Raw genomic sequence first — 20,711 nt, 5'->3', positions numbered from 1 at the left:
AGGCGTAGACGACATCCCCGTGTCAATCCATGAACTGAGAGGCCACGCAGCGGATTGGGGCGTGAATTATTCAGACAGGAGAAAACGACGCCTGCCTGACACTCTGACTTGACCCCACTCAGCAAAGAGACACCCTACAGGGCTCTGTGCTCGGTCCTATTTCATTCCCAATCTACGTACGGTTGGGTTTAGGGAGAGGGTTAGCGGTAAGGGGTTAAGGTTAAGGGTGTATGGTTTGGTTAAGGGTACGGGTAATGGTTCAGGGTGAGGGTTAGGGAGAGGGTTAGCGGTAATGGGTTAAGGGTTATGGATTGATCTTCTTGTTTCTTTCGGTAAAGTCACGTAGAAGGGAAATCATAAAATAATAAAAATAAAACATAATAAAATACAATTCTCACGACGTTTCTCATTCAGACGCTGTCTTTTCGACAGACCTGTTCTTCACCTGAGGATAACTGCTTGCGTTGTGGCAGAAACGTCGTGAGAATTGTATTTTATTATGTTTTATTTTTATTATTTTATTATTTCCCTTCTACGTGACTTTACCGAAAGAACCAAGAAGATGAATCCCTGCAGTCACGAAAGATGTAAATGCTGACACAGCAGGCGGTGCTGGCAAGCCACGCGGTCGGTGAGGGGGTGGCGGTGGGAGACGGTGTGAGCGAGTTCACGGGGGGGAGACGCAGCCCTCCCCCCCCACCGTCCCCTGCGGATGCGAGGTGGAGGATGGTGGGAGCCACGGGCCGGACAGCGACCAACCCAGCCCCAACGCAACCCGCAAACACGACCCAGCAGCGGCAGCGGCAGCAGCGGCCGCACATTCCACGGCGCTCGCCCCAACCTGCCCCTGACACACAACGCCAAGCTGTGGGCGAGGGGAGGGGTGAAGGGAATGGTGAGGTGAGTGGTGAGGGGGCTGGTGAGGTGAGTGGCGAGGTGAGGGGGCTGGTGAGGTGAGTGGCGTGGTGAGGGGGCTGGTGAGGTGAGTGGTGAGGTGAGGGGGCTGGTGAGGTGAGTGGTGAGGTGAGGGGGCTGGTGAGGTGAGTGGTGAGGTGAGGGGGCTGGTGAGGTGAGTGGTGAGGTGAGGGGGCTGGTGAGGTGAGTGGCGAGGTGAGGGGGCTGGTGAGGTGAGTGGTGAGGTGAGGGGGCTGGTGAGGTGAGTGGTGAGGTGAGGGGGCTGGTGAGGTGAGTGGCGAGATGAGGGGGCTGGTTAGGCAAGGGCACTGATGAGGGGACTTGTGAGATGAGTGGTGAGGTGGGCGAGAGTGTTGCTCACGCAGCAGGCAGCACAGCTACACCACGCGTGTGCGTGTTGGACTTCTTTCGCACCGTACGTAGCCGACCGTGTTAATCGGAGCTGCGTGCGCCACCTGTTCAAGTTCATGTACTAGGTGTAGCCCTGTGAGCCATTCGGCTCTTGAATCGGGTGCAACCGCAACAAACAAAAACATGAACAAGAAAACATCTTAAAGTGACTATGTGACTATGTGCAAACAGAAAATCCAAGAAAAGACAGCAAAATATTGCAGAAAAGCACCGTACACCAACACTGTGTGCAAAAATCCCAGTGGGATGCAAGTCAAACAACAACAATCACAAGACAACTTAGATTAGGACCATCAGTCTAACTCTGTACTACAACAAACAAAGATGGCCAAACCAAAAAACTTTTCGAAAATCACCAAAATAAAGCCATAAAAGCAATGTAACAGTGATGATAGGAACTGTGACCGAATTTTCACAATAAACGACGTGAACAACATGTACCACCAAACCCTGCAGCCATAGCTGGCTGCATGAGTCACCATCAGTGTTGGGGCGTTTGGGTTCATTGTGGAGAAGAGCTGGAAAACCTACAAATGGTATGCGAGGTGGTGCCACGAGAAGGGCTCGCGAACCCGCTCGCTCTGCTGCTACCTCCAGGGTCTGTGGATCTGTTCGTGATCCGCCAACCCTCGTCTCCAACGCGTTGGATCACAGCCGCTGGCATCACCGCGCCTGACAAGTGACTCCACTCTCCCAAACAACGTAGGGGCATTGATCCTCGCCCAGCCGCCGTGTCCTCAACACATTTAATCACAATCAATACATCAGTGAGTTCTAAATACACACTCGACGTCGTTCAAATTCAGGGTGGGGAGATGGGGCGGTGCTCCCATCCTCGTGTGCAGGCGCTGGGTGGAGCATCGTCACAGCGCGGGGGTCGTGAGAGGTGGCAGGGGCTTGGGGAGGCCTTCACGCAGCAGTGGATGGAGCACGGATGATCAGGACGACGATTGTCAAAGTGGAAACCCGGCGCCAGTCCAATTGCTCGCGACGAAGGCCCCACGCGAACACACAGCAGGGACAACAGACACACAGCAGAGACAGCAGACACACAGCAGAGACAGCAGACGGCAGACACAAAGCAGGGACAGCAGACACACCGCGAACACACAGCAGAGACAGCAGACGGCAGACACAAAGCAGAGACAGCAGACACACCGCGAACACACAGCAGACAGCAGAGACAGCAGACACACAGCGAACACACAGCAGACAGCAGACACACAGCAGAGAAGAAACACACAACAGACGCAGGAGTCAAAGCAGACACATTAGACGCACAGCAGGCGTACAGCAAACACGTTTGGGAAGCTGCGGATGCCCTGCTTCCAAATGTAGAGTAAGGGTGAGTGGAGTTTGTGTGTTCTACCCCTGGTCTGCAGAGTGAGAGTGAGGCTGAGTGGAGTTTGTGTGTTCTCCCCCTGGTCTGCAGAGTGAGTCAGTGGAGTGAGTGTGTGTTATCTCCCTGGTCTGCAAGGGTTTCCTCCGGGTTTTCCGTTCTCCTCCCACAGCTAAAGCTAAACCCACGCACATTGTCAGTGGTATTGACCAAAACATCCCCAAATGCTAAAACATCCCCTGCACAAGCCATCAACTGGGGTGACACGCAGCTTCAGCGACATCGCCCCGACTGCGAAAACGCGGCAGGACTTTCCTGAAAAAAGAGTTTTGAAAACGAGTGCTGTGTGGATGCGTGCGTGTGTACCCACCGCGTGTGTGTGTGTGCTGTGTGGATGCGTGCGTGTGTACCCACCGCGTGTACCGACCGTGTGTGTGTGTGCTGTGTGGATGCGTGTGTACCCACCGCGTGTGTGTGTGCTGACTGTGTGTGCTGACTGTGTGTGTGTATGTGCTGTGTGTGTGTGCTGACTGTGTGCTGACTGTGTGTGTGTGTGCTGACTGTGTGTATGTGTGCTGACTGTGTGTGTGTGTGCTGACTGTGTGTATGTGTGTGTGTGCTGACTGTGTGTGTGTGTGCTGACTGTGTGTGTGTGTGCTGTGTGTGTGTGTGCTGTGTGTATGTGTGTGTGTGTTGACTGTGTGTGTGTACACGTGTTCCCCGTGCCTGTGCAAGGAGCGCAAGTGGCGCACACTCTGCCGCGTCCCTCCACCCGCATCTCAACGTCTCGTTATTTTGGCGGTGGGGGGGGGGGGGTCCGCAGGGACCCCCATCACATCGACCACGTCCACCACCCCCAGCCCCCACAGGCGGCTCCACGTGGCACTTGGGGCGGCCCTCAGCAGATTCCTCGGCCTCGCTGCAGGGGGTGGCGGCTGGAGACGCGAGGGCACGGGACCCCCCTCCCCTCCCACCACCACCATTGCCCCTCCGCTGTAGCAGCCACGACTCGCACCACGAACGTCCCACGAACGTCCCACGAACGTCCAACTTGCGCCGGTTAACGCGGCGCGGTCTCGCGAGGTCAACGTCCGCGGTAGCTGCTCCACGCCGTCGTGAACTCCCCGGCGCGGGGCGGGCGAGGGAGTCGCACGAGCCCCGCTGTCGAAGGCTCACACGAAGAACGTCGTACACGCGAGACACCCCCCCCCCCCGCACCGCCTGACATCTCGCGCAAAGATCTCGGCGGAGGCTTGCTCCCTGCCTCGCCCCCCACCCCCTTTCCCTCGCCACGTGCTGGGAAGACGTCTTCCCGAGGATTCTGTTGCTCCGCACGCTATTTTTAAGCCCGTACCCCCCCCCTGCCCCCACCTCCTCAAAGAGCCATCACTTCTTGTGACACCTTGGACCGCTTTGCTAAATTTAAAAAGCGTCGGGCCTGGCCTCTGCGAGATGCAGAGGGGCCGCGGTCCCTCCTCTGTGCCCATCCACGCGCTCTCCTGCGCCATCGCCGCTGCGTCCACCTCCACGTGTCAAGAAGGGTCACACTCAGCACGTGCCCGCGTGTTTGTGGCCTTTATTGGTGGAGCAGTAGCCTCGCGGTTAGCGCTGCGTTGCCCTACGAAGCCGGCCACCCGGGTTCGATTCTCGCTCACGGCCAACACCGGTAACGATAATCTGAAGCGGACCTGGGCATCCCCTAGGTCGACTCGGCCTCAAATGAGTACCTGGTGCGGTGTGTAAACATCGCTACTGGGGAGACAAAAGCGGTCAGGCGTGAGAGTGGCCACCCACCTCCTCGTGTGTCGTTCCGGCCTTCATAGGTGCTCGCTAACACCTTGTGGGGTGTGCTCTGGGTGTGGTGTGTGTGGGCTGCCGGTAGCCGCGTGTGGCTGTGTTGATGCGGTGGATGGAGGTTGTGGTGGTTACGTAGTGCTGCTGTGGTGGATATATATGGGTGTGTTTAACACGTAGGTTTTCGCGAACAATATTATCCATAATAAGTGTTTTTAGGTTAGATTGCATAAATATATAAATGTGTCGTGACACCCGCCACCACCCGACACAGCCAATTATAAGGTTTATCACGTAAGCAAAACATGCGAATTCGTTACTAGTTCAGCACACCGGTGTGCTGGAGAGTAAACCCACAACATTTACAATTCGGGTACCGTGACGTTTCGCCGGTAATTATAACCGGCATCATCAGGCGACAGTCAGAGATGTGGGGGAATCCGCCTGTTCCGGTCTTAAATCGAGGGGCAAAAGTGACGCGGTCACTCGTGAGCCAATGGAGCTGAATGGATGTACAGATGACAGGTACCAGCCGCGTGATGATTGGCCTCTGTGTACGTACGAATGTTGAACTTCTTTCGCACCGCACGCAGCCAACCGTGCCAATCGACGGCGCGGGAAACAACAGCTGGACAGAACGCTTTGCAATCGTCGTTCCAGCTCACGCGCCCCGGGAGCTGGAAGGGCGATTCTTCCACGACCAACTCGAGCCAGCAGATGCGTACGCGACGTCTCTCGCTCGGAAAATGCGCCGCTCGTCTCGTCAGGGACAGACGCGAAGGCCGGAAAACCCCGCCACGTGGCCCCAACTCGAACGCACGCGGACGCATCGCATCGGCTTCGCGTTAACAACGGTACAGGAAGCGTTCTGTGCAGGGAGCCCCCCCCCCCCCCAGCGGGACGTGGCACAGTCCATGTACAGCGCTGTGTTGTCAATCCATTCACTGATAGATGAAGGCTTCCACACCCCCCCCTTCCGCTGTGCTGGACACAGGGCGGGGGAAGGGGGGGGGTTGACCATACTTTACCACGCTGGTCAGCGCTGATTTGACTCAGTGGGTGGGAGGCCAGAACCGCTTGACCGCTTGGGATATCGTTCACCATCGATGTGAGCCCCTGAACAGGATTAGAACTCGGGTCACGGGGGGCTTCAACAACAACAATCGCCATTCGCTACTAAAGTGGCGGTGACGTCACCACGGGGCTTGTGCCAAGCTAGGTGCACTTTAAGGCCACGTGAAGTGTCGAACGCCCGCTGGCAGGGGGTTACGGGACAGACCCAGCAGGTGCCATGGATTCGACTGACTGAGATGACTTGGCAGGGGTTCAGAGCACACACACACAGAGAGCACACACACACACATACACACACACAGACACACACACAGAGCACACACACACACAGACACACACACAGAGCACACACACACAGACACACACACAGAGCACACACAGAGCACACACACAGAGCACACACACAGAGCGCACACACACAGACATACACACAGGCACACATACAGGGCACACACACACAGAGCGCACACACAGACATACAAACAGAGCACACACACACAGAGCACACACACATAGACACACACACAGACACACACAGAGAACATACACACAGACACACACACAGAGTACACAGACACACACACACAGAGCACACACGCACACAGAGCACACACACACAGACACACACACAGAGCACACACACACAGACACACACACAGAGCACACACGCACACAGAGCACACACACACACAGACACACACACAGACACACACACAGAGCACACACACACAAGGGGGGGCTAAGCGATCCCGAGGAACGCGCCTTGTTTACCGGACGGGACACTCGGCGTGGCTTCAGTTCACCCCCCAGGGTTGGGGGGGTGGTGGGGGCTGGGGGGGTGGTGGTGGTGGGGGCTGGGGGGGTGGTGGGGGTGGGGGCTGGGGGGGTGGTGGGGGTGGGGGCTGGGGGGGTGGTGGGGGTGGGGGCTGGGGGGAAGTGACTTCTCTCGCGTTATCGTCCAGCAACGTCCCCCCCCCCTCCTGCACCGGCACCGCGCGTGTGATGCAGCATCGGGCACGGCTCCCTCCAGCCCCGCACCACCCGCCAGAGCGCCCAGTCGTCGCTCGGCAGGGACCCGATGTTGTTGCTGCTGCTGCTGCTGTTGTTGTTGTCCGTACTTGTATGCTTTCACGTCAAGGCTACCATCATCTCTCACCGGTCACCGCGCACGCAGCTCTCCCTCCACGTCACCTCGCCCCACGCACCAATTCTCGACACGAGATGAGAATTCTGATTTAAAACAATAATAATAATAATAGAATTTTCATACAATTGTACACCGTTATTTTTTTGTTTATTGCACTTTAAACATTTTCTTTAGAAAACAATTCTTTACATTTTCGTGACTAAAGAGATACATTCTGGAGTGCAGCATCACTTGGCTCATGTTGGCCGACTTTGTACAATTCCACGGCAGAAACTAACGAATCGTCGGTACCTCGCCCGGACTCCACGGGTAAATTTGGTTAAATAAAGTAAACAATGTTCATATTTTACTGGCTTTTGTGAGTAGTAATGCTCTCTGCTGCTGCTGATGATGATGATGGCACTTGAGAGAGTGGAGAGGAGAGATGATCCTCGTGTCTCTCTCCTTGTTTCTTCTCCCTACAGATCACACCCAGGTCTAGAGATGAGACCCAGGTCTGGACTTGGGAAACCCTCTCTCTGCATTGTTGTTCCTTGGAGCTTGACCCCACACTCTCTCCGTCCCCTGTCCTCCTTGTTACCGATGGCATGTCCACACACAGCGTGTCCACGACATGCCGGGGTGGGGGTGGGGGAGGGACCCCGCTAAACCTGTGCTCATAAAAGACACCTCGTTATTGCCATGAAATGCTTCTAACGTTTCTACAAGTTGAAGGTGAAGTTTGAACGGCCGCCGAAACCAGGGAGGCTCACGGGCCAAGACTCCGACGACTCGTCGCCCAGTGGTGCCGTGCCCGGTGGTCGTCATCGCTGTGTGGCACGAGGCTTGGCACCGCGTGGCGACGCGATGACGTCACAGGCAGCGTGGCTTTGCACGCCGTAGCAACATTTATGAATTTCGGGAGTGCGATTAATAACAATGTAATATATAAATAAATATAAATACAAACATTTAGGGGTCCCCCCCCCCCTGCTCGGACTGCAACCTGTCGAGGTCAAATTCGGGCAGCCCCTAAAAATAATTTATATATATACAGAGGCCGATCCGTCTTAAAGGCAATCCATATATTATCAGAGCATATTTATTTACATATTGTATCACAAGTATGCGTGTGTGGTTAATGCAGACCTGATACCTTGCAAGAAGGTACCTGCTTGGCATTTGAACATCTTAACACCTCCTGTTTTATTGACAGAAAGGGTAAAGCCAATTCTTATTCTCGACTTGAAGTATTCTTATATCTGTCATCAATTTGATACTGGTAAAAAAAAGGTCCCGTAGATATAACATAAGCAATTAAAATTCACACTCCCGAAGCTTTGATCCGGACAGTCTCCAGGTGTTGGCTTCCGTCTGTGTTTGGGTGGCAGCAGGACTTGGATTGTACGGAGATGTGGTGGCGGTGATGAGATGTGGTGGCGGTGTTGAGATGTGGTGCCGGTGTTGAGATGTGGTGCCGGTGATGAGATGTGGTGCCGGTGTTGAGATGTGGTGGCGGTGAAGAGATGTGGTGGCGGTGTTGAGATGTGGTGGCGGTGTTGAGATGTGGTGCCGGTGATGAGATGTGGTGCCGGTGTTGAGATGTGGTGGCAGTGTTGAGATGTGGTGCCGGTGATGAGATGTGGTGCCGGTGTTGAGATGTGGTGCCGGTGATGAGATGTGGTGCCGGTGTTGAGATGTGGTGCCGGTGTTGAGATGTGGTGGCGGTGATGAGATGTGGTGCCGGTGTTGAGATGTGGTGGCAGTGTTGAGATGTGGTGCCGGTGTTGAGATGTGGTGGCGGTGTTGAGATGTGGTGCCGGTGTTGAGATGTGGTGGCGGTGTTGAGATGTGGTGCCGGTGATGAGATGTGGTGGCAGTGTTGAGATGTGGTGCCGGTGTTGAGATGTGGTGGCGGTGATGAGATGTGGTGCCGGTGATGAGATGTGGTGGCAGTGTTGAGATGTGGTGCCGGTGTTGAGATGTGGTGGCGGTGTTGAGATGTGGTGCCGGTGTTGAGATGTGGTGGCGGTGTTGAGATGTGGTGGCGGTGAAGAGATGTGGTGCCGGTGTTGAGATGTGGTGGCAGTGTTGAGATGTGGTGCCGGTGATGAGATGTGGTGCCGGTGTTGAGATGTGGTGCCGGTGATGAGATGTGGTGCCGGTGTTGAGATGTGGTGGCGGTGTTGAGATGTGGTGGCGGTGTTGAGATGTGGTGCCGGTGTTGAGATGTGGTGCCGGTGATGAGATGTGGTGCCGGTGTTGAGATGTGGTGCCGGTGTTGAGATGTGGTGGCGGTGTTGCTGTTGAACTTCGTTGCAGACCCAGTGCTGGTCAAGTGAGAGGGTGTGGCGACCCGAGGTCACCCCCCCCCCTCCAATCCCTTCCACCCCAAACCTCCCCGTTATCTTTCAGGACGTGCGCCCACACTATGTCGAGGGACACGCTGCGATCGCGTCACGTCCGCGCCTCCGATTAGCACGGTTGGCTACGTACGGTGCGAAAGAAGGTCAGCGTCCATGGATACATCGTGTCTGGTGTCTACTCCTCGCTAATGCATGACAAACGCACGCGCATCACAAACGCTAAGCGCCGCCGGAACGACTCCACGAAAGCACACGATCGCGACCGGAGAGAGAGGCTCTCTGTAAACTTGCCCCGGGGGGGGGGGGGTGTAACGTGGTGAATATCGAAGCCTTGTGAGGTTGGGGGGGGGGGCAGAAACCCCAAGCGGGACCCCCGCAACGCGTGAAGCGGCCGTCTCCGGTGACTCGCGGCCCATTGCGATGCGATGTCGGCCTCCATTCCGCTGAGTCTGCTTCCTCAACTGAGACTCATCCAGCGTCTGCTTGAGCTCTCGCCTGGTTAAATAAAAACTAACCTCAGCCTATCGGTTAAATAAAAACTAACCTCAGCCTATCGGTTCGACAACAAAGGAGTTGCGCGCTGCATGCGCCTGATGGTTGGTAAACCTGTCCCGTGAGATGTAGAGGCCACAAATGTTACATTTTACTTGGGGCTGCCTGTCACGTGAAACACAACGTGTTCTCACAACACGCCCGTAACGTGTCTATAATTAAATCAGCGCTAGCTGGGACACGCCAGTACAAAGATGCCTCGTGTAGCCTGAACAAACTGTTGGAGCAAGTGCTGTTAGCGAGCACCTATAAAGACCCGCACAGCACACGAGGGGGTGGGTGGCCAACACCACGCCCGGCCGCCTTTGTCTTTCTAGTGACGATGTTTACACATCGCACCAGGTACTCATTTGAGGCTGAGTCGACCTAGGGGAGGCCCAGGACCGGCTATTTGTTGGTCGTGAGCGGGAATCGAACCCGGGTGGCCAGGTTCGTAGCGCAGCATGCTAACTGCTACACTACCACTCCCACACAAACGCACGTCTCTATCTTTAAACTGGAGCTCTCTAAATCGTGTTGGACCCACACGCACGCAGTCGACACTCCTCTCGGCCTTAGCTCGAATCGGCACTCTCTGTGTCACGTGGGACCTGTTCAGCAATCATCAGGCACGTGCGGCGTGCAACCACTTGTATGTGAATAGAAACGTCGGCGAATGTGGATAGCTGGGCCCTGTGACCCTTTGAGATCCCCGTCTCCCGGGGTCACCGCGAGGGGCCTGCTGGGCCAGTCGATCAGGGTCAGCTGCAGAGAGAGCGCGGGCATGGTGCGGGGCTCGTTGGGTTGTCAGCACGAGCGGATGGTCGGCTCCAGATGCGTTCGTGCCAGTGACTAACTGGCAATGGTGAGAGGTAGGGCTAGTAATATAGTATGATATATATTTGGCTTGTTAGTGAGGGCTCGAGAGGTCTTGGGGGCTGGTGGTCGTCTGGCTGGTTAGTCCAGGGGAGGAGCTCATGTTCCCCTGCTCACTTGACTCCACCGCCAAACCACTCGCCCCTCCTCGGCGCTGGAACCGCGTTCGCTCCTCTGGTCGTGTCCCTCCTCCCGCTAGCGCGCGCACAGCCCCAAGGAGGTGCGGGCGAAGACGCCGGCGGCGCGCCGTGCGCTGCACCCGCGCCTCGGCACTCTCCGGCGACAGGCGCGGATCCACACGACGACATTCATTAATAACCCCCCCATCCCCCCCCCCCATCCTCATCCCCTCCTCCGGCCTCCCACCGTCTACTTGAAGGCGTCTCTATCACCACAATGACCAAGCGACAACACGCACGCGCGCGTGTACACGGTGCGAGCGGGGCTGCCTGCGTGGGGAGCCTGACCCTCGCACCGGGGAACGCTCCCTCCCTGCCGTGGGCCCCGGGAGAGCGGCCCTCTCCTCGTGCCCCGCGGGGTCACCGCTCGGGCCAGCGGAGTGCCCCTCCGGCCAGCCTCGCGCGGGTTCCAGGGCCTGCCAGGTCCGGCCCTCGATCCGGCCAGGGCCGTGTGTGTGGAGGCGCAGCCGCAGCCTCTGTCGGAGTCCCCAACAACCCGCACACTCCCGCCACACTCCTCTCTCTCGCTGTCTCTCGCAGGCAGCCGAGACGCCGATCGATTGACCAGCGAAATAAATTAACTCGCAGGCAGAAGCTGCGCGACGAGTCGCAGGACCCCGGGTTTGTGTTACTCGCACGCAGAGTGTTAGACCGGGGTGGTGGTGGTGGGGGTGGTGGTGGTGGTGGGTCGCAGCGATCCTCCCACCCCACCCGCGCCCCTCACCCTCGTCGCACGCACGCCGCTCGCTCCGGGCCTCGAGCGGGCCTCAGTACTTCCACGTGGCCGGCAGTGCGCAGTAGAGCGAGCCGCTGTAGCAGCAGACGATCTCCTTGAAGGTGTGGCGCATCTCGTGCGAGCGGAAGGCGTAAATGATGGGGTCGATGACGGAGCTGAGCATGATGAGCACCAGGTAGAGGTTGAAGTGCGACATGTAGCACACGCAGTAGGGGCTGCGCGGGCACGACACGATGAGGATGAGGTGCAGGAAGAAGGGCGCCCAGCACACGATGAACACCCCCAGCAGGATGGTGAGCGTGATGGCGCCACGCATGCTCGTCTTGTGCTGGATGATGCCGCTGGCGGGAAGGGCGGCGATGCGCTTGGCGTGCAGCCGCGCCAGCATGAACATGTGCACGTAGAGGGACGCCATGAGCACCAGCATGGTGAAGAACATGGTGATGAGGCAGATGATGACGGCCGTGCTGTCCGAGTAGACGATGAAGATGACGCCGCAGAGCGTGCACGTGCCCCAGATGGCCCCGATGATGGAGGCTGCGCGACGCACCGTCATGATGTTGTGGTAGCGCAGCGCGTAGAAGATGGTCACGTAGCGGTCGACCGCGATGGCGAGCAGGCTGCACATGGAGGCCACCACGGAGGTGCAGATCATCGAGTCCATGATGTTGTCCATCTGCTTGAGCGTGTCCTCCTGCATGGCCAGCGAGCCGTTCTGCAGCAGCGCCATGATGATGGTCTCCCACGCGTTGGACACGCTCACGAGCATGTCGGCCACCGCAAGGCTGCAGATGAAGTAGTACATGGGCGAGTGCAGGTTCTTGTTCTTGAGGATGGCCGTGATGACCAGGATGTTCTCCAGCAGGCTGATCACGCCCAGGATGAGGAACACCTCGATGGGGATGAGCACCTGCTCGCACGGCCGCCCGTGGCCTCCGCCCGTCGCGTTGCCGTGGCCCGAGTGATTGCCGCCCCCCTGGTGGTTGGCGCCATGGTGGTGGTTGTTGACGACGCCGCCGACTCCGCCCGCCGAGAAGGTCATGGCGCGAGGGTAGCTCATGGCCGCCCGCCGGAGCCGAGGCGGCGGCGCTGGCGGCGCTAGCGGCGCCGCCGGGGAGACGCGGAGGGGGGAGTCCTGCCGGGCCGGACGGGCATCGTCGCGGGCTCACGACTCACCGCGCTGCTCGCGGTCAGACTCCGTGCGGTGGACAGGAGCGCGGCGCGCGCTGTGGTTGACACCTGTCCGGTGGACGCCGCTGTGTTGGACACCGATCTCTTCGACGCCTCGCGGCGATGTGCTCGCGGACAGCGGTGCGGTGGACAGCGGTCCCGTCGACCCCGGCCTCCTGCCAATGGCTCGGAGCATCGGACGCCGAGTTGCGAGCTAGCGGGGGGCCCTCAAAGGGTCTGGATCGGGGGTCCTGGTCGCCCCATTGAGGGGCCGTCCATAAATGACGTCACGCACCTAGCGGGGGGGGGGGGGGTCAGACATTTGTGACGATGTGTGACGAGGGGGGGGGAGGGTTTAAGAAATGTGACGTCACATCAAAATGCGCAAATTTATAAATAAATATATAATTGTTATAACAACACTCCTACAACATCAGAGTCCAGCACCACATTAAATACGCACTACAAAGACAATAGTTTAAAGCGATTTGAAACATGTTTTATTTTCAAAATCGAAATATGGTTTTGGGGGGGGCGGGTCAGAGCTTTGTGACGTCATATTTGAGGGGGGTCCGACTTTTTGTGACGAGGGGGGGGGTCAAAAATCGTCCAAAATCGCGTGACGTCATTTATGGACGGCCCCTGATCCGCGATCACCGGGGGATCACGACGACGTTGATGCTGCTGTTGTGGAGTGAATGTACCGCATGGTACCGACTACTACACACATGTAGCTACTACATATGTAGCTACTACATGTGTAGTTACTAGATCGTGTAGTTATTACGCACATGTAGCTACTACACATGTAGCTACTACATGTGTAGTTACTACACGTGTAGCTACGACACACATGTAGCTACTACACGTGTAGCTACGACACACATGTAGCTACTACACATGTAGCTACTACACATGTAGCTACTTGTGCTACTGGGATAGTCCGGTACTGTGTGGCGACGCTCTCCCGCCAGTCCCACGGGGTGGAAATGTTCCTTGCGTAGCAGCCGAACCTGATCCTTGATCCAAATAAATTATGCCCAGAACCAGACGGAAACGTGATGGGTGGTGCTTTTTGTGTACAGCCAAAACCATCAACTCACGACACTCCCTGTTCGTGTGTTGAACTCTTTTAGCAGTTCACGTTGGGGCTACGGGTGGGCAGGCCTCCCGTCGTGGTGCCCCATAGGGGACCGAGCACACGAAGGAGAGGGAGGCACCTATTGGTCCCACAACCCCCCGCCCCCCCCCCCCCCCGGTCGCACCCGGCATTGAACGTGAAGGAGCAAAGGGGTCGGGGGAGGAGAGCGGAGGAAGAGGAGGGGAGAGGGGATGCGTGGGGGGAGAGGGGATGAGGGGGGAAGAGAGGGGATGAGTGGGGAGGAGAGGGGATGAGGGGGGAGGAGAGGGGATGAGGGGGGAGGAGAGGGAATGAGTGGGGGAGGGGGGGGAGGGGATGAGTGGGGGGAGTGGGGATGAGTGGGGGAGGAGAGGGGATGAGTGGGGAGGAGAGGGGATGAGTGGGGGGGGGGAGAGGGGATGAGTGGGGAGGAGAGGGGATGAGTGGGGAGGAGAGGGGATGAGGGGGGAGGAGAGGGGATGAGGGGGGAGGAGAGGGGATGAGGGGGGAGGAGAGGGAATGAGTGGGGGGGGGGGAGGGGATGAGTGGGGGGAGTGGGGATGAGTGGGGGAGGAGAGGGGATGAGTGGGGGGGGATGAGTGGGGGGGGGATGAGTGGGGAGGAGAGGGGATGAGAGGGGGGGGAGAGGGGATGAGTGGGGGGGAGAGGGGATGAGAGGAGGGGGGGAGTGAGATTCTGTGCCGCTGGGACTCTGCCCACGCAAACATCTCGTGCTGCATTCTGCGCACGTTCCCCCGCACCCCTCCCCCGCACCCCTCCCCCCGCACCCCTCCCCCGCACCCCTCCCCCGCACCCCTCCCCCGCACCCCTCCCCTGCACCACCCCACGGAGCCTGGCTCCCAGCTTCTATGAACCATCACCGGAGAGCGCGGCTCTTGCAACGCGACGCGGCGCCGCCGACCACCTAATTGGCGAGCTCTTTGTAAGGGTTGGAGCGGTGGCACAGTGGTTGGCACACTGTGTTAAGAACCCGGAGACCTCAGTTCGATTCATGATCACGGCCAACAATCGTATATCTGAATCGGTGCCGGACTCGAACTTCTTCTGTGAGACCTTGGCTCCGTATGGGAGGATATCGAAGGACCCCGGAGAGAACCGATCACCCATACAGGGGGGGGGGGGGTGACACCCATCGGTCCGCACAGATGGGTTCACGAAGCCGCTCGCTGCACTGCCGTCACCTGGCCACGTGGCAGCCCGGCTGCTTTGTGAGCTCCACGGCTCTGAACGTGATCCGCCAACCGCCGCCTCCAGAGCGTAGGATCAGCGACGCCTCGCGACATCGACGTCGAGGGGAGCCGACAAAACCTCCACGAACGTCGAGCCCACGACCGAGCCGCATTCACGTTGACCGACGTGGCCGGGTCAAGACGAGGGGAATGCGGCAGTCTTGGTTTGCCGTCGGCGCTGCTCTAAACGTGTTGGGTGAAAACTATTCCCGCATTCGGCACCGAATGAGTAAACCCCTGAGCAACACGCGTGTTCGGAGCCGTCGCCTAGGGTCACGTCGAATCGGGGCGACCGTCCCGGGCCCCGCACTTTGCGGGAGGGGGGGGGGGGCGCACACCCTGGAGGGCCCTGTGCGCGTTCTAGGAAGCGTGTTGGTGGCAGTACGGGGGGCTACTGGGGGGCAGCTGCTGGGGCTAAATCGAATTCGCGTATAATTTCAACTCAAAATTATTGCCGCTCTGGGTTTTCGTATCCCAATTGTTTTTTTGTGGGCAGAACTCCCTCCCATCAATTCTCTCTCGGTCAAGTCCCCCCCCCACCCCCCAATAGCGACGCAACTCTACACCAGCATTTAATGTGCACTGCGTCATCTTTACGAGAGTCACCGTGACCCCATGGCACAGGCGGACAGACTGCCAATCAGACCGACAAGACGGGCAGAGGGATGGAGGGACAAACCGATGGACAGATGGAGGATCGGATGAACGGAACTGGTGCATGAATAAGCTCGATCTGGCTTTGGGAGAGAGTTCAAAGGTCGCTGCTGATCGTGGCTGTCGATCTTCAGTGCCGCTGGAATGGACCGCACGGGGTGCGCGGGTTCACGCCATCACGACCCCGCTGCTCGGCACCGTTCATAAAGCAGCCCCCCCCCCCCTTGCTGTCTTCTCACCAGCTGAGTGAACGATGGTCTCCGCATCGTGCAGCGGAACGGAGATGGTGGTGGCGGCGGGACGGAGGCACAGATCGACGGCTCACACACACACCAGAAAGATCCCCCGTATAGCCTTTACAGACTGTAGGGGCAAGTGCTGATAGCGAGCACCTATGAAGGCTGGAACGGTACACGAGGGGGTGGGTGGCCAGAACCACGCCCGACCGCCTTTGTCTCCCCAGTGGTGATGTTTACACACCGAACCAGGTACTCATTTGAGGCTGAGTCGACCTAGTGGAGGCCCAGTAGCGATTCAGATAATCGTCACTGGTGTTGGCCGTTAGCGGGAATCGAACCAAGGTCGCCGCTACACTACCGCTCCCCACAACACACACACACCCACGCTCACACACCACACACACCACACACACCACACACACACACCACTCTCACACACACACACCACAAACACACACCACACACCACAAACACACACCATACACACACCACGCTCACACACACACCACACACATCACACACATCACACACCACGTTTTCGCCTCTTTGGTTTGTGGCCAAGGAAGTCGCCTTTCTACCCCCCGAGAGCCCTTCCCTGTCGAGTAGCTTCACGGGGACACCCTCGCTCACGGCCCTCGTGACAACAGAGGCCCCTTTCTCGGCATTCAGCTCCACCGACCCACGTCTTGGTGCCGACTCGACGACGGCCGATTCGCCCCCCACTACCGGCACCCCCCGACCCCCCCCAACGCGGTTTAAAAGGCGACGCGGAGACCTCGCTGAGAGAAGGCGACGATCGTCTGGCGCCCAGAATTAAACTCGTTCTGGGAGAGAGAAAGCGAAAAAAAACCCTGAACCGGGAAGGGTCGAGGACGAGATGCGGTGCCCCCCCCCACCCCCTACCGGTCGCCACGCACCACGGACGCGCGCGCCCATCGCTGCGTGCGCGTGACCCGCGTCCCGGAGTCGGCAACCCGCGACGCGTGGCTCGGGGAACGCGACACGCGTGGGGACGAATCGGCGGGATTGGACGCGACGAAGGGATGACGGCCGCTGGGGCGAGACCTTGGCCAAACGTCGCCGGCAGGACCCTCATTGAAGGAGCCATGAGACTCCTTTGACCCTTCACTGGGAAAATATGGGAACTGTCATTTTACTCGGAGCCGATGGGAGCTGCGTCTTGCGCGCAAAAGCCTCTCGATTGCAACGCTACGGGCTCGAATCACCTCCGTAAGCTAAGCAGGAACTTGAGCTCGCTTAAATCAATCTAAGAACGAAACTATTTTATGTTGCCAGGTAAAGTCCACTAAGCTATCGGCTCTTTATCAGAGGCGACCTGGCCACACGTGATGATAACTCGTCACAGTGGCTGATATCGTCGTCAGACGTGGGAATTTCTCGGAGCAGAAAAATCATCTAAAGACATGTTGATTCTAAATGTGGATGGGAGAATATTCCACGCGATCACCACGGGGAGAGACACGGAGAGAACGTTCGAACTCCAAATATACAACAGGCATCGTCAGGGTCAGTGACCGGACCTACGACCTCCTGCGTACAAGGCGAGGGAGACAACGTGTCACCAGGGCTTGCCAGGTGCTGTAGGTTGCGGGGTGACAGTGCTGAGTCTGTCCCGCTCGTACACGGCAGCGCGGTGCCGGGTGTTCTCCGGGGTCTCCAATTCCTTCCTCACACACGAAGCCAAACTCTCTATCACGAGTGGGGCTCCATGGCCAAAGCATCCCCATGGAGCAGGGGTCCCCCTGAGTACAAATCTCGCGACTCGTCAAGATTCCTCAAAATACCCGCGCGGAGCTTTGAGCGTTACCATCTCACCAAGACAAATTATTATCTGGGGATCTTGCTGCGTTGGCCGTGGTGCACAAGCACAGCAACAACAACATCAACACGTCCATCGGTGACATCGTGTGGCCTTCACGTGAACATATATACTAGGCGACGTTTCGGGCAATTACCCTTCTTCATAGCATACAAAGGAAGGGTCGTTGCACGAGACGTCGCCCATTATATACAAGGTGCTTCAAAAAAATGTGAACACTTCGGAGAATTTGCAACAACACCACGAGAAATGTGCTGCTTCCTGCGGGCTCTGGAAACCACCTGGAGAAAATTCCAGGCACGCGTTGACAACGATGGCGAACGAGTGGGGCAGACTCTTAGACTCTTTAAAGCTATTAACATGACAATTGTTATCATGCTACAGCGTAGTATTATCAGTTCTTTCTTCAATAAAAACGACAGTCCCATATAAGTGTAAACATTTTTTGAAGCACCCTGTATTTATCTTCTTGGTTCTTTCGGTAAAGTCACGTAGAATGGAAATAATAAAATAATAAAATAAAACATAATAAAATAATTCTCACGACGTTTCGGCCACAACGCAAGCATACGTCCTCAGGCGGAGAACAGGTCTGTCGAGAAGACAGAGTCTGAATGACACGCCCCAGGCTTGGAGCGACTATTGAAGCTGGGATGGAGGGGGGAAGGGCGCCTTGACAAAATAATTTGCATATCAAGAAAAAATTAGCATATTTATTCACCCTGTATTTATCCACGCATCGTAATTGACGAATGTGTTGGGTATGTTGTTAATTATCTCTAAATTCTCTCGCTCCCTCCCCCCCCCTGAGGCTTTCGTGTGCAAAATCACTGGCATTGTCAATCCTCGCCGCTGGCTATTGTGACGACTTAATTCGTGTTCTCTGTATTCCGGTATCGACCCGTGGACTTTCGCACACTCAGACACCCTCGCATCTCCATTCAGGCAGCCTGAACAGGCGACGAAACGCCCCATTCAATAAACCGCGATTGGAGAAGGTGCGCAGGTGAGAGACATCACAACGACTCGAGACAATCCGCGTGTCCACGCGGCTACGAGAGGGACGGTGATCACAGGCGGTCGAGGCTGGTGACGGAGTGATAGTCAAAGGAAGGGGAGAGAGAGGAAGCGCGTGTCTGAGAGGACGTCCTCCACCAGAGACGTCGCGATGAAATCAGCCCCCTTCTCTTCCTCTTCCCTCGCCCCTCCACTCCTTCCCATCCCTCCCATATCCCTCCGTGATCCCTCGGCACCCCTCGAGCGCTGTCACCCATTTCTCAATCCTTGTAACGCCCCTGTCCACGACACCATTCCATTCTGGCATCGTGTCGCAGGCGACGTGGAGCGCCTCGAGTGAAGGCGCTCCGTGCAAACATAGCTCCAGATGAGATTACAACGTCGCAGCACCGACAGAGGAGACGGGCCACGGACTGGGGAAGCCTTCATCCAGCAGTGGATTGACCATGGCCGTTGCTGGTGGTGATGAGCACGCAACACTCGACCACGTATCGGTGTTGTGGGGGAACGGTGGGGCAGCGGTTAGCACGCTTCGCTATGAACTCGGTGACCCGAGTTCGATTCCCGCTCACGGCCACTAACGCCAGTGACGATGATCTGTTTGTCGTCTGGGATTTCCCTGCGTTGAAAAGCGGGGACATGCGGCGCGAGTGATGGGGGAGGTTGTTTTTTTTATCAATGAATTGAGAACGGTGGTGGTGGTGATGACAGTGGTGATAACGATGCTTATGATGGCAGTGGTAACTGTGACGATAGCGATGGTGGTGATGGTGAAATTGGTGGTGGCAATTATCGTGAAGATGAGGATGGTGGTAGTGATGATGATGACAGTGAGTATGATGACGGTAGTGGTAACTGTGACGATAGCGATGGTGGTGATAATGGTGGTGATAGTGGTGGTAATGATCGTGATGGTCGTGGCGATCATGACGATAGTGGTGGTGGTGATGATAGTGGTGATGGTTGTGGTGATGACGATAGTGGTTGTGGTGGTAATGATAGTGGTGATAGTGGTGGTGGTGGTGATGATAATGGTGGTTGTGGTGATGATGATAGTGGTGGTGGTGGTGATGATAGTGGTAATTGGTGGTGGTGGTGATGATAGTGGTGATAGTGGTGGTGGTGGTGATGATAGTGGTGATAGTGGTGGTGGTGGTGATGATAGTGGTGGTTGTGGTGATGATGATAGTGGTGGTGATGATGATAGTGGTGGTGGTGGTGATGATAGTGGTGATAGTGGTGGTGGTAGTGATGATAGTGGTAATTGGTGATGATGATAGTGGTGGTGGTGGTGATGATAGTGGTGATAGTGGTGGTGGTAGTGATGATAGTGGTAATTGGTGATGATGATGAGCTGCAGAAGTCCTCACCTGTGAGGTCGCAGCCAATGCCTCCCAACACAAATCCCGTTCTTCTCCGGACGCACCTCGCCCACTCTCTCTCCCCCGTGCTCCCTAGTCCGTGTGTGTGGCTCCAGCTGCAGCCTCCTCCTCCTTCTCGTCCTCCTCCCCCTCCTCGCCCTGCTTGCTCCCGGGTCCACGAACGAACCCTTCGCGTTCTCCCCGCCGCACTCGCGAGCGCTAAGATGGCGTGGACCTCCGTGCGCGACGCGGCTCTCTGAATCGCAAGCAGCTCGCGCTCTCCTCGGGTCGACGACAGCGCGGGGGGTGGGGGTGGCTCCCTCCCCTCTCGCCCCCCCCCTCTCGCCCCCCCCCCCTCTCGCCCCCCCCCCCTCTCTCACTCCGCCCCCGCTACCCCCCCCCTCTCTCTCGCTCTCGGTTGATGAATGCGGCTGCCGCGCCGCGGGCGGCTGCTATTTTGAGACGCGGCTCCGCTGAGCGCTGAGGTGGATGATGATGATGGTGGTGGTTGTGGTGGTGATGACGACGGTGCTGCTGATGAGCGCGGAGCCCTCGAGGAGATTGGCGGCAGCGTGAGGGATGGTGGAGGTGGTGGTGGAGGTGGTGGTGGTGGTGGAGGTGGTGGGGGCCCCGGGCACGCAGCAAGTCACTAGACCGGCTCGCTCAGCCCCCCCCCCCGCCAGCCTTCTGCCACCTGCACCCTCATCCCATAG

The 20,711-nt window shown here is 57.3% G+C and overlaps 1 protein-coding gene across 1 annotated transcript; it reads right to left on the bottom strand.

Annotated features, from left to right (window-relative positions):
- Window positions 1-10,796: 10,796 nt before the first annotated feature.
- On the bottom strand, window positions 10,797-20,097 carry LOC144946737 (melanocortin receptor 4-like). Its single transcript, XM_078875869.1, has 2 exons — window positions 20,008-20,097; window positions 10,797-12,812 (listed from the first exon to the last, which is right to left on the bottom strand). Exon 2 carries the CDS (start codon window positions 12,405-12,407, stop codon window positions 11,379-11,381), a length of 1,029 nt encoding a protein of 342 aa, XP_078731995.1. The 5' UTR covers window positions 12,408-12,812; window positions 20,008-20,097; the 3' UTR covers window positions 10,797-11,378.
- Window positions 20,098-20,711: the final 614 nt, after the last annotated feature.

Source organism: Lampetra fluviatilis, chromosome 42 (genome assembly GCF_964198595.1).
Source record: "Lampetra fluviatilis chromosome 42, kcLamFluv1.1, whole genome shotgun sequence".
Classification (NCBI taxonomy): domain Eukaryota; kingdom Metazoa; phylum Chordata; class Hyperoartia; order Petromyzontiformes; family Petromyzontidae; genus Lampetra; species Lampetra fluviatilis.
The sequence above is the reverse complement of the archived record's forward strand: the minus strand, read 5'-3'. Positions and strand labels throughout refer to the sequence as shown.